A 12,206-nucleotide genomic window follows, 5' to 3' on the forward strand; every position below is an offset into this window, starting at 1 on the left:
CACCGTGGCACGCAGCTCTCCAAGGCTCTGCAGGGCAGCCTCCTCCCCACCCGCAGGCCTCAGCTGCAGTAAGAGCCCTCTCATCGCAGAGAAGCCGCCCCGCTGCGCCCGCCCTTGCGCGGAGCCTCCCTGGCCGCTGTGGGCCTCGCCTGGTCGTCCCCTGTGGGCCCCCGCCGCCCTCTGCCACCTCTCCCCTCCCCCAGGACCCTCCGTCCTGGAAGCACGAGAGCCTCTTCTTCACAGCATCCTCCTAGCTCTGTCCCCGAGCCTCACGGGCCCGAGTAACTGACACAGAGGCTCAAGAAACGTCTGTTAAGTGAACGAATAAATATTGATTGTTTTACACACTATTTTTCTTTCATTAAAAGTACTTTAATAAAAAAAAAATCCATTTTGCCAAACCCTGTACTTACAGAACAGATAGGCAGCATTATCATTACACGCATTTATTTGTTCACTCTCCAGTTGTCATGGTAACCAGGTTAAGTAGCACTTTCATTTAAATTTCCAAACCGATCCTCCTAAGAACCCTGTGAACTGGGCTGGGTTGGTTCCATTTTGAAAAGAAAACTGAGGCTGAGAGAAATCAGGTGATCTGCCCTGGGTCTCCCCCGAGAGCAGGGTCTGCAAACCACCAGCCTGGGCCAAATCCAGCCTGTCCCTGCTTTCGTAAATGGAGTTCTGTGGAATAGCCACGTTTGCTCAGGATCGTCTGTGCTGCCTGCAGGCTACGACAGCAAGGTGAGGGGTAGCAACAGAAACCAAGTCCTTCAAAGGCGAAAACAGGCACCATCTGGTTTTTTACAGAAAAAGCTTGCCCATCCGTGCCCTACAACATCCTGGCTCACTATTCCTAACAGACTTAAATAATTCTAATTGATCAAAACTCAGTTTCTGGCTTAAGTCCCCTGTATTATTTCTGCTGCTTGAAGTGATACTGGTTTCCTATGCTCCACAACGGAGGGGAAATTTGACCCCCGGCCAAGACTGGAGGAAATGACCCCTAGTTTACCAAAACATACGCGTGAATATTTCAGGATTGCATCGGTCCCTTCCTACTTCTGGCTGACGAGAGCCACGGGCCATGCCCACGCTGACCAGTTTGCTTTCTCCAATGGCTCTCAGCATTTTGCTTCCAAAAGGGCAGACGTGAAAGGTAGAGTTCCCTAGTCACTAAATTCTACTTCGTTTTAGAAGAACAACATTACGACTATGGGAAATTCAAGAGAAAACCCACAAATATAATAAAAACCTTTACCTTTACTTTGTTTTTCAGAGTGCCAAAGTATTTCTGTTACTGGGACAATAAAAAAAGTCACACAAGAACTACAATTGTTCAATAAAACTAAAATAGAGAATGAATATAAAAAATGGAAAAAAGATCCAAAGAAAAAGACTAGGGATGAGCTGTTCACTTAACAGTCTTTCCAGTTTTGTCCAGAAAAATGGGGAGTTTGTTCCTATGTCTCAACAAAGCAGTGTGTTCAAGTGCTGGGAAGATCAAGGCTCCAGAGGGCCAGGGAGAGCGCCTGGGACAGGGGTGCTCGGGCTGAACAGACACTAGCGTTTCCTGACATGTCCATGGGGCGAGGACTGGGAAGGCCGGCTCTGCGGGGGGTAGTACTCACTGGTGACGTCCAGGTAGGTGTAGGTCTGGACCTCCCCGCCCTCATTACTGGCGAAGCACTGGAAGATTCCTGAGTCCTCCGGACGCAGCTTCTGGACACGCAGGCCTCCACTTGACAGCACTTGGTATCGAGGGTTCTGGAGCTCGCTGATGGAGACCGCGTCCTTGAACCACCGGAGGGTGGGAAGAGGGGCCCCTGCGCAGAAGTGCAACAAAAATCATTAAGCTTCGAGTTCGAGAATTCCTTACGTGAGGACTAAACGGCAGTATTTCAACGGGCGTTTTCTCATCTAGTCGTCGCTCCAAGCACCCTGTGAGGCGTCATTTTTCTCATCGTAGGTGAAGACGGGGAGGGAGAGGCCGGAAGGGAGCGGTGTGGGGCAGCTGCAGACCCTTCCGGCTCTTCCCACGGCCTGTGCTCTTGTCCAGACGGTTCTGGCTGTGACTGACCTCAGGCAGGGTTGGGAGGAAGGTCTCTGCCTCTGCCGCTCGGGCTCAGGGAAGGGTCACCAGGGCGGAGACTGTGCCATTCAGCAGGGCACTGAACCCCACCTTGTCCCTGCAGGGAACAAGGGTCACAGCGACCTCAAAGGCGGCTCCTGGGGCCTGGCCCATGGCGCGCGCTCAGCGGATAGCGCCGCTCATCATCACAACTAAGGGCAGTGCTAATGCGCACCGCCTTGGCAACAGCTCCGTCTAAGGAGTGGGATATCGCTGACCACCCGCTAGCGCGTGGTGCTGGGGCAGCGACTGGTTAGGTAAAGGAATAAGCACAGGAGATGCATCTGGTTCAGGCTGGGGAGACACGAGAGGTCCAAGCTGTGGCTGCAGGAAAAGTCACCTTGGCCCCCGAGACTAGCGCGGGTGCAGCAGATGGGGAGGAGGGTGCAGGGTGCCCCCGACCCCGTACCCAAGAGCGGAGTGAGCCGAGATCACGGCCAAGACTTCGACCAAGAGGGCTAGGGTCACGCTGAGGCTCAGTGCCCAGCTGCCCCTCCTGGGTGCCCCTCCTCATCCTGATGATGTTACAGGGCAGACCTAGGCCTCCAGGCCGTGAGACTGGAGTTGCTCACGGTCTCGCCACCTGGAAGGAGGCTGAGGCTGGGGTCGGATGGGGCGTATGCAGCGGACAAGGTCACTGGGGCCGAACCCAGGTTGCCAATGAAGGGACTGTCCTCAGCCCAGGAGCACGAGGACCTCTGTTGCTCGTCCCCCAAATGGGTGTGGTCAGTGCAGGTAACCAGGCGATGGTGCACTATGTCCTGGTGGCCTCGCTGCGTGGGACACACTGGGCACCTCCTCTTGGTGGCTTTTCCGGGAGCCTTGGGGAGCCAGCTGAGGGAAGACTGCTTCCGTTCTCCTTCCTCCTAAACCTGAGCAGGGTCAGGTTACCCAGGGAGTGTAGACAAGAGGGCCCGTCCAGGGAACAAGACCATGGCACTCAAGACAAGAGCTCTGGGCTCTGGGGGGCACAGTGTGTTTGCTGTGGCCCTGTGGGAAGTGCAGAATGCCTGGGCTTATTTCTAGATCTCAGATGGCGCTGTGCCTCAGTTTCCCTAAATAGAAAATGAATTTAAATAAAATATCTTGATGTGATTCATGCTGAAAGGCACACCCAAATCCCTTGACTTAAGATGCTATGTAGGTATGTCTTCTTTAGTAAGTAAAGTTAATGTCGTGGAATATTTCAAGAGAATGTATTCTCAGATTCTGTTCTTTGCCTAAATTATGTTGCCTGTCACTTTTCATTAAATCAGGAAATTAAAAAAAACCATAACAAGGTAAAAGTATAAGCAATCTATGTAAAATCTCATAATAGCAATTACATGATGTAGCTTTCGTAAAGAATAACCACTTCGCATGCTGCTATAGTTGCATTATCAAAAGAAAGAAGTCAATTATATGATGGCAATGCAAGGCTGAAAGACCCGTTCAGTGTATATTTATAAGCGTGTACTTAACAAGCAGTTTACTCTGCAGATATCATGCCAGAAAAGCAACCTCTTGTCAAGAGGAGAGCCTAACGCTGTCATTTATTGAAAAATAATTGTTAGTATATAGGGGAACTAGGAGTATTTCTATTTTGGGGCAATTTAATGTCATAAACAGAAATCTTATCCCCACAGTATTGTAGATTCTCGTTTCTAAAATATAAGCACTCTAAATATTTTGTAGCTTCACGTTCACAGAGTTGTTGGCCTTAAAAAGCTGGTGTTCACAGAGAAGAGAGAACAATGCAGCCACAATAGGGCAAAGATTTTCACTTGGAATTCACAGGACTCTTCTCATTCCCGTCTCCTCCCGCCCTGAGCCCCAGCAGCGGAGAAGAGAAGCAGGGCAGGGATGGAGGCTGCACCCCGGGGGCTGGCGGGACTGGGAACCAGAACCACTAAGGAAATGACTCTTCTGGGCGGGGGAGCTGTGGCAGAGGCTCAGTGGATGGGGGGAGGGGACAGGCCTCTTGGCCGGGCGCCCCCTCTACGCTGACCCTCTGCACTGTCCTGAGCGGCACTCCCACTCCTTCCCAGAAATGGAAAGGGACCTGCAGATCGGTGGTATCTGTTCCGAGTCCCAGGGCCTTGGCTCTCAGGGTCCAGGCCTAAGCACTGGCTTTGGAGCTGGTGCCTGTGGGTTTGGATCCCGTCTCCATCAACACGTGGCCCGAGGCAGGCTGCCTGTCCAGGGCTCAGTGAGCAAGGCCCCAGCGCCGGACCGCGGGCGGAGCTGAAGATGTCTCCTTCATTGTCCTGACTGCACCTTGAGTGCGTTACTTAGCTTTGCTTCTTAAGGGGTGTTTTCCCATGTATAGAGGGACGTAAGGATCTCCCTCTTACGCAGCTGTCCTGAAGATTCACAGAATTGTTGGGAATCCTCACCCGCCAAGCTCTTAGAAGAAAAACCCCATCCTTAAGATGAACAGGTGTTAACATTAAGGGGCCTTTTCCTTACTGGACGATCTCCAGAGGACTCGTGAAGTTTTGTTTATGAAATTGCCGCAGAGAGCCTGTCTCTGTCGGGGCGTTTAGTGTGACTACTTGCATGTTGGACACGACATGGGAACAGGGGACAACGAGGGGGGTCAAGGCTCGGGACGACAGGTAGAATTCCCTGAGTAACAAAGGAAAAGTTGACTCAAAGCTGAAAGGGTGGAAAAATAGAAGATTTCCTATCCAAGAAGTTGAAACAATCTCTCTTCTCTCGAGTGGGCGTGGTCACCAGTCCCGCTCACCCCACGGATGAGAATGAACTTCCTGCCCCAAGTCTTAGGGGTCACGTTCTTGCAGAATCAGAGCCTCTGAAGGGAGTCAAGGGGACAGGACTTCATCTCTCTCTGTTGGGACGGACAGGGTTAAGGCTTCCTTGCTGTTCCCTTGGGTAAATATTATTGTCCCTGCTTTGCAGGTTACATGCCCAGCAACTGAGTTCTACTCTACGCCAACGGCCCCGTTTCTAATCATCACAGTCCACCTGTCGCTGTCCAGAGGACGGCTCTGCCCTGGAGACGCCGTTTCTGTTCCTCCACCACGTCGCTGCTTGCCCTGTGGCTCCCGCACTCACCCATGGCTCCCGCACTCACCCATGGCTCCACACACGATGTCCACGGTTTCTTCCACTTCCACTAAAATCCGACTCTCAGGTTCCGCAGTAAAATACGGTGGCTCTTTAAACAAGAAAAAACCAAAACAGCCCATAAGCCAAACAGGTATATTTCAGAAGACCCTTACAGCCTACAAGAGTTTGAGCTCCTTTTAAAAACTATTTTTGAAAACTTCATTAGTTACCATCGTGCACACAGACTCAGAATTCGGTGCGCAGAGGCCAAAGGCAATTTATAGTCTAAGGTTCTGGAAAGCAAATTACTACTCAGGGCAATGGCTACTTTTCAGTTTATGGGCTTGAATAATGGAATATCTTAATTCACATTTTAGAAGGGCTATCCCGTGAGGTTCATAAAGGTGTATATTCACAGCCCAGTACTTTATAGTCTAGTTTGCTTCAGTATCTAAACTAAACAACAACTCATGAAGCACGTCAAATAAAGCACCACAGACAGGCACCCGGCCTGTTTCAGGGAACAGGGCAGCCTATTAACATATTTTTTAAAGTCTTAGCAGTTCTTCTTCTCCAAAATATAGATTTAATACTTCAGTGGAATGCAAAATAATAGCTGAGAGAAGAAAGAAAATGGGCCTCTCATTCATTTTCAGTAGCAAAGGAAACCCAGCCACTTGCATATCTCCAGACTCCCTGCTCACCCGCCTGTTCAACAGCAAAAAAATCAGTGGTTGTATTAAACAATGAATTTCCTTGGAGACTAAACTGCAATATTTTTCTCAGTTTATTCATCAGGAATTCAACGGTGGCACGGCCAAGTTCGAGGACTATTAAGGTAGTAGTGATTTCATTATCATGATAACAAAGGGCCATTGGGTTCACTTTCTGTGTGATAATTTCTGGGCGCTGTCTTCCAGAGTGGCTTATTTCCACTGTAATTGTGTTGAATGTGGATACTATAGCTTGGCCTGCCTCTTGTATTGACTATATCTTTAAAACAGGGTGGGACCTAAAAGACGAAAAAGAGAAATGAAAACTTAGCATTTCAAGGAGATGATTAAGGAGAGGAGGCTGAAGGTTCCTCCCTGGAAGCAGTCAGGTATCAATCCTGCAATTACCTGCGTCGCTCAAGCAGAAACAATCTGCTGAAGGAACCAATCTGGCTGAGGCCATGGCTGCAAATTCATTAGACGGAGGCAGATTCTCCACTTGGTTGTGTGTGTGTAGAGCCCAGGCCTCAAGAAATACTGCAGAGACCCCATGTCTCTTTTTCAAGCTGGTCTTCACGGCACACTCCTGCGTGCACACTCACGCGTGCACACTCCTGCATGCACACTCACGCGTGCACATTCAGCCGCGTCTCCTTCATCCATAGCAACGACAACAGCGCTGCTTATGCTCTAACTGCACAGCAGCTGCACCCTGCCAAGGCCCTGGTGTGCAGGTCACGCCCCATTTTCATCAGCAAATGCTGAAATTGATATCTACCCCTGTGGTCTGGTTAAAGGGATGTGAGGGGAAAGGAAAAGAACTAAGTTAAAACAGCAACATCTGCTATGACGGATTACAGTTTTCCTTTCTTAAACATTTTATTTTGAGATCATTGGAGAGTCCCACGTATTTGTAATAAATAATAAAGATCCCTCGTGTCCCCTCAGCGGTGACATCTTGCAGAAACTATAGTCCAACCAAGATACTGACAGTGAAACACGTAGTCTATTGTATTCAACGTTCCCCGCCCCCCAGTCTTGGTTGTACTCGTGTGTAGGACTCAGTGCAGGTCTGTGCATCCACACCACGGTCAAGATGCAGAGCGGGCCCACCGCCACCAGGGTCCTTCACGCTGCCCTCTGTAACCATGCCCACCCCAAGGTCCCATCCTGAACCTCTGGCAACCACGCATCTGCTCTCCATCTCTGTAATTCTGTCCTTTCAAGAACGTTATATAAATGGAATGATGCCGTATGCAACCTTTGGAACTGGCTTTTTCCACTCAGCATACTTCCCTCGAGATTCTTCCAAGAGGAGTCACACTTTGGTGGGAAGAATCCATACCTATAGATGCTCAACGTCTACAGGACCAGACAATTCCCGAGGCACTGATTACGGATGCTGTCTGGCACCCTGGCCGACGTCCCGGTGCTGCTGTCCCTCGCCCTGCAGCGCCCAGGTCTTCCCCAAGTGCTGGGGGGGAAGCTCCTAGGGTCAGAGACAATGGGCCCTCCTCACATGGTGACCTGAGGCTGGACCGAGCTGACTGAAGGCCTGGCTCTGGGGCTGCAGGTGCCTTAGGGACCCCCGGGTCTGCTCGGGACGACTCCTCTGCTAGCGCTGTCGTCCCCGCCCGGCCAGTTCCCCGGGGCGCCCGGCACAGGCTCACGGCTCCGTAGCCTCTGTGGCCCTGAGCTCAGAGCCGCCGGGCTCCCTGGGCGCGTCCCGCCGGGCAGCCTGCCAGAGCTGGACGAGCGTTGGCCGTCTCCTCCGCAGCCGACACCCAGGCAAGTTTCAGCGGTCAGGGAGGCCAGGTCTGCTCACTCATTTACTGATTCTCCTGCCTTTTCCGGAAAGTTTTCCAGGTGCTGAGCGCTCAGCACAGCCGTGGGGCTGCCGAAGCCCTCACAGACCCACGCGGCTTCCGACGGTAACGTCATCTCTCCCACGTCCGCACATTACCACCTCTCTCCCTGCTGACCCTGCATCCCAGCCCAGCTCAGCTGCGCCCTCAGCTACCTCCGCGTATACTTGTCTATAAGGAGAACAGTGCGGGAAAGTACCGGGCGGATCAGCCAAGGAAGACTGAGGTGACCGGTGGGGAAAACCTGCTCTGAACGAGTCAGCCCCGCCGCGGACTTTTCAACCACTTAATCTTCAAAGGGCAAGTGTACATCTTAGCTAATCAGCAACACCTCTGTCTGGAAAGGGTACCCTGCCAACGCAGGCGCACACTAGACTTTTAAAGATTTATCGCAATTGCAGCCAATAAAACCGGGGACTGAAACGAACACTTTCACCTCTTTTGAAACAATATGAAGCCGTCAGGAAAACGTTCTCATCCCGTGTGACACTGGCGTGTTAAGAACAGGCCAGCCATGCAGGCTGTCCTCCACATCCCCCGGGGGCCACGGGCAGCTCCTCCAGTCAGCACAGCAAGCCTCCAGTCCCCCGACCTCAGAGCTTGAGGCAGGGGTACCTCCCAGGCAGCCCCCAAATTAGGATCCCTCAGGCTCTCCTGCCCTTGATGCTGGGCTCTGGCTCCTGCACCATCCACCCCCAACCCCGGCTCACGGCACAGCCCGGAGATGCCCTCTCTGCCGTCTGCCCTTCTCCCAGAGCGACCGTCTCGGGAAGCGGCAGAGCCCGTGGTGTGCCCTTGACTCGCCACCATCGGCCACGCTTGCGTGCCTTTGTCCACTGGGGTGGGCAGAATGCCCCCAGGACATGTCCACCCCCAATCGCCGGTACCTGTGAACATGCTACGCTACGCGGCAGGGGGGACTCTGCTGACGTGACTGAGGCCATCGATCTAAAAACGGGGAGATGATTTCAGAGCAGCTGGGCGGGCCCAGTCTCATCACAGGGACCCCTAAAAGCAGAGAACCTTCTCCAGCTGGCAGCGGTAGCAACGGCAGGAGGGGAGGTCAGAGATCCGCGGTGTGAGGACCCGGCCCGCGGCTGGCTCTGGAGACGAAGGTGGCCATAGCCAGGGACGCCGGTTGCCTCCAGAACCTGAGAAAGACCCACCAACAGCCAGAAAGGAGACAGGCCCAGCCCCACAACCGCATGAACTGAGCTCTGCAGCCCCTGGGTGAGCCGGGAAGTGGATCCTCCCAGGGCCTCGGGAGAAGAACCCAGCCCAGCCACAGCCTTGGTTGCAGCCTTGGGAGGCCGGGAAGCGTGAGATGACACATCTGTATTATCTTAAGCTGTCGAGCTTCTGGTCCTTTCTCACAAGAGCAACACAAAGGCCGTCACTAGTCCTGGCTCCTCCCCGCAGACTAGCCTTTCTCAAGTTGCCTCGTTGGCAAATTCAGACCGATCTTCAAGGCCAGTCCTCGTGTTCCTTCTCCTGCAGAGGCTCCCTGCCCTCCTCGGGCTGGGTCTGCCCCACCCACGTACCCCTTGGGACCGATGACCCACATCTGTGTGATGCGTCCACCACGCTGGAGGCTGCTTCAGGGAAGAGCGTGTCTTAGTCATCTCTGTGTTTTAACATCTACCATCATTTCTGAGAAGACACTTAGAAACCGCCCACTGGAGAAGAGAGAGAGGAGACGCCCACAGACTTTAGGACCCTGAGACTCCTTCAGGGGCGGAGATGCATCCAACTCGTCTTCATGCCGCCCAGGCTGGTGCTCCCGCTGGGTGCCTGGCACACACTCGGCACTGGTGAATGACAGGTGGGTGAGCAGAGAAGCAGAGGACGGCGGGGGAGCCTGGAGTTGGACAGCGTGTGGAAGAGTTCACACCCTGCTCCCCAGACAGAATTCCTGCTCATCTCGGGGCACCAGGAGCTGCCGATGCTGAATCCAGGAGCGAGTCACCCCAGCATCGTTTGAGGTTTGTCTCACACGACTTTTCCTTTTCTTTAAGGAACAGTTCTGTAATAGCTCTTTTCTGAGCTTTAATCAGTGATAAGATGCCATACGGATAAGTCCTACAGTTGGTGATCGGATGCCGATAATGAACTTGGGTGCTTCTACTATGGGTCGTCTGTGACAACTATAAAAACAGACGTCTTAGGCTTTTCTTAAACCGATGTGAGCGAGTTACCAGGCAGGTGCCCTGTAAATCTCCATGAGGAGAGGACTGTGCTCCCTGCAACATTCTCTTCTGGCCCGAATTGCTGTGAAAGCCCCTCTCCTGCCAATCCCAGGGGAGCCCCCTGACGCCCCCCCCCGCCTTGCTGAGGGTCTAAGCACTCACTGTGGGGAACCTTAACTGCCGTGTGAAGGGACTGCCTTCCGCATAAGACCCTGGACGCCGGGACCAGCACAGCATCGGGGGGGCCGACTCGGTAAAGACCTCTGCGTCGAGTGGAGGGAAGGAAGGAAGAGAACAAGGAAGGAAGGAAGGATGCTCCGTCTCAGCTCTAGGAGAACAACTTCTCAGTTGCGGCGCTGCTGTCAGCAGAGAGGTGTTATAGGTAACTTGTTATTTTAATAGTAGTTCAGATATTGGAGTTTCTGCGTGATATATGTATAAAAAATCAGAATAGACTTGAGGTATACAGAGAAAGCTCTGCACAACTGTCATACTCACCCACCCAAGTTTCTGAGCAGGGCGTGAAGGAGGCATCGCGCCTCGGGCAGGACACGCGTATGCATGGCCGTGCTGTGTGTGGGACCAGATCCGTCAGTCTGGACGGGAGATGGACCCGTCGTGTTTCACTGAGGTTGAGACGTTGCAGCGTTGGTAAGAGGCATCATCGTTTTTGTTTACACCAAGAAAGAAGAAATGCTTCCGTGGGTTGTGAGACACATGCTGACTTCAGAGGCTGCAAGCGTGGAAGATGTGTCATGTCACCGCTGTAGGTAAAGCACTAAGGGTGACGTGTGTCACTGCGGAGTCCTACCAACAGCTCCCAAAGCGGCCATTTCAGTCCTTCCGTGCCCGTTACTTCATATGATCCTCACAATACGAGCCGGAATCATCTTCTGCAGCGTCCACATTTCACAGACGTGGACGCTGAGGCCCACAGAGGCCAGCAAGTGGTGCAGTGAGAACCTGGGCCCAGTCCCGTCTCCAGAGCCTGTTCCATCACGCATGGAGCATCAGTGACCCTCTAGAGTGTCCACTCTCTGTAGGACAACAGCTGGGACAGCGTCACTCTCTGCCTGGTGAAGAGTCTGAGAGGTCACAGAGGCAAGTGGTGACGACTGAGGGAGTCCTGAGGGACACACAGATCCACAAGGCAGGTAAGGTGGGACCCGGGCGGGCAAGGCCATTCATCCTAAGCACAGGTGCTCAGGGGTCTGAAGGGCGCCGGTCCAAGTCTTGGGTGGGCCTCCCTAAGAAGCAGACCTGAGACAGGGTTCCCTGCCAGTGGTTTATTTGGGAGGTCATGGGAACACCAGCAGGCGGGCGGGAGGCCAGCTGGAAACGAGCCCGTTACCAAGGCAGCCCCCCCTGTAGGTGACTGAGCTTACCCCGCTGGGAAACTCTGGAGGCCAGTGAAGACCACAGCCTCCAAATTACACCCCCACGTCAGGGGTGAGGAAGCTTGGCTGATGATCCTCCGTCCCTGTGGTGCTGGACTAACGCACGCTGGGGGGTGTGGGTGCCAGCACTTCCAACCTGCCCCATGGCGGGTGCCCTGGCCTCACCCAGGAGCAGCCTTGGCTCCCGTGGCCAGAGAACGCCGTCAGGAGGTGGGCCCTGAGGCGTCTGTCTCATCACGTGGGGGGTGCAGTGTGTGGGCAGGTAAGGAAACGAGCGGTGAAGCAACAGCCACAGACTCCCCGCAGGGCAGGTGGAGGGGACCGTGGACCGCCAAGCCCAGGAGGCCGCTTGCCCCACTGGGTGGAGAGGCGCGTGTGCAACGCCGTCTGCAGTCAGACCCGAGTTCCCGTTTAAACCTCAGGAATTAAGCAACGCAGCAGAGGAGTTGACAGGTGGGCTGAACAGCCTGTCTTGTCTCATCAGTAAGAAACAGGAGTAAGTGGAAGCCAGTCTGTGGCTGCTTTCTTTCATCTGCACGTTCATATCGATAGTTCGCCGTTCCACCAGGGACAGGGCCGTGGAACCGGGACCAGGGTTTCCTGGGGATCCCTCCCTCCGCGATCGCTGGGCGCAGGGCTATAATCTCCCAAATCACTCTGAACTGACAGAGGCTCTTGAGGGCTTTCCCAGGATGATTCAACCACAAAATCCTACCTGTCACAGCCAATTCTTATGAATAAAGGGGATTTAAATGAACATCTTAAAGGTACACGAGTGTGTCCGTATACCTTTAAAAGCCAGAACACGGAGAGATGGCAACTCAGGAGAATACAGAAACAATCTGTTCTGGAATCCAGATGAAAGT

At 53.3% G+C, this 12,206-nt stretch overlaps 1 protein-coding gene across 1 annotated transcript in view; it reads right to left on the reverse strand.

Annotated features, from left to right (window-relative positions):
• SDK1 (sidekick cell adhesion molecule 1) overlaps nucleotides 1-12,206 on the reverse strand; it is an 831,209-nt gene that overhangs the window by 225,732 nt on the left and 593,271 nt on the right. Inside the window, exons 8-9 of the mRNA XM_060079272.1 lie at nucleotides 5,205-5,288; nucleotides 1,629-1,823 (exon numbers count right to left, since the gene is read on the reverse strand). Of these exons, the coding sequence (XP_059935255.1) occupies nucleotides 1,629-1,823; nucleotides 5,205-5,288 (279 nt within the window). The remainder of the gene's footprint in view (nucleotides 1-1,628; nucleotides 1,824-5,204; nucleotides 5,289-12,206) is intronic.

Source organism: Mesoplodon densirostris, chromosome 16 (assembly GCF_025265405.1).
Source record: "Mesoplodon densirostris isolate mMesDen1 chromosome 16, mMesDen1 primary haplotype, whole genome shotgun sequence".
Taxonomy (NCBI): Eukaryota; Metazoa; Chordata; class Mammalia; order Artiodactyla; family Ziphiidae; genus Mesoplodon; species Mesoplodon densirostris.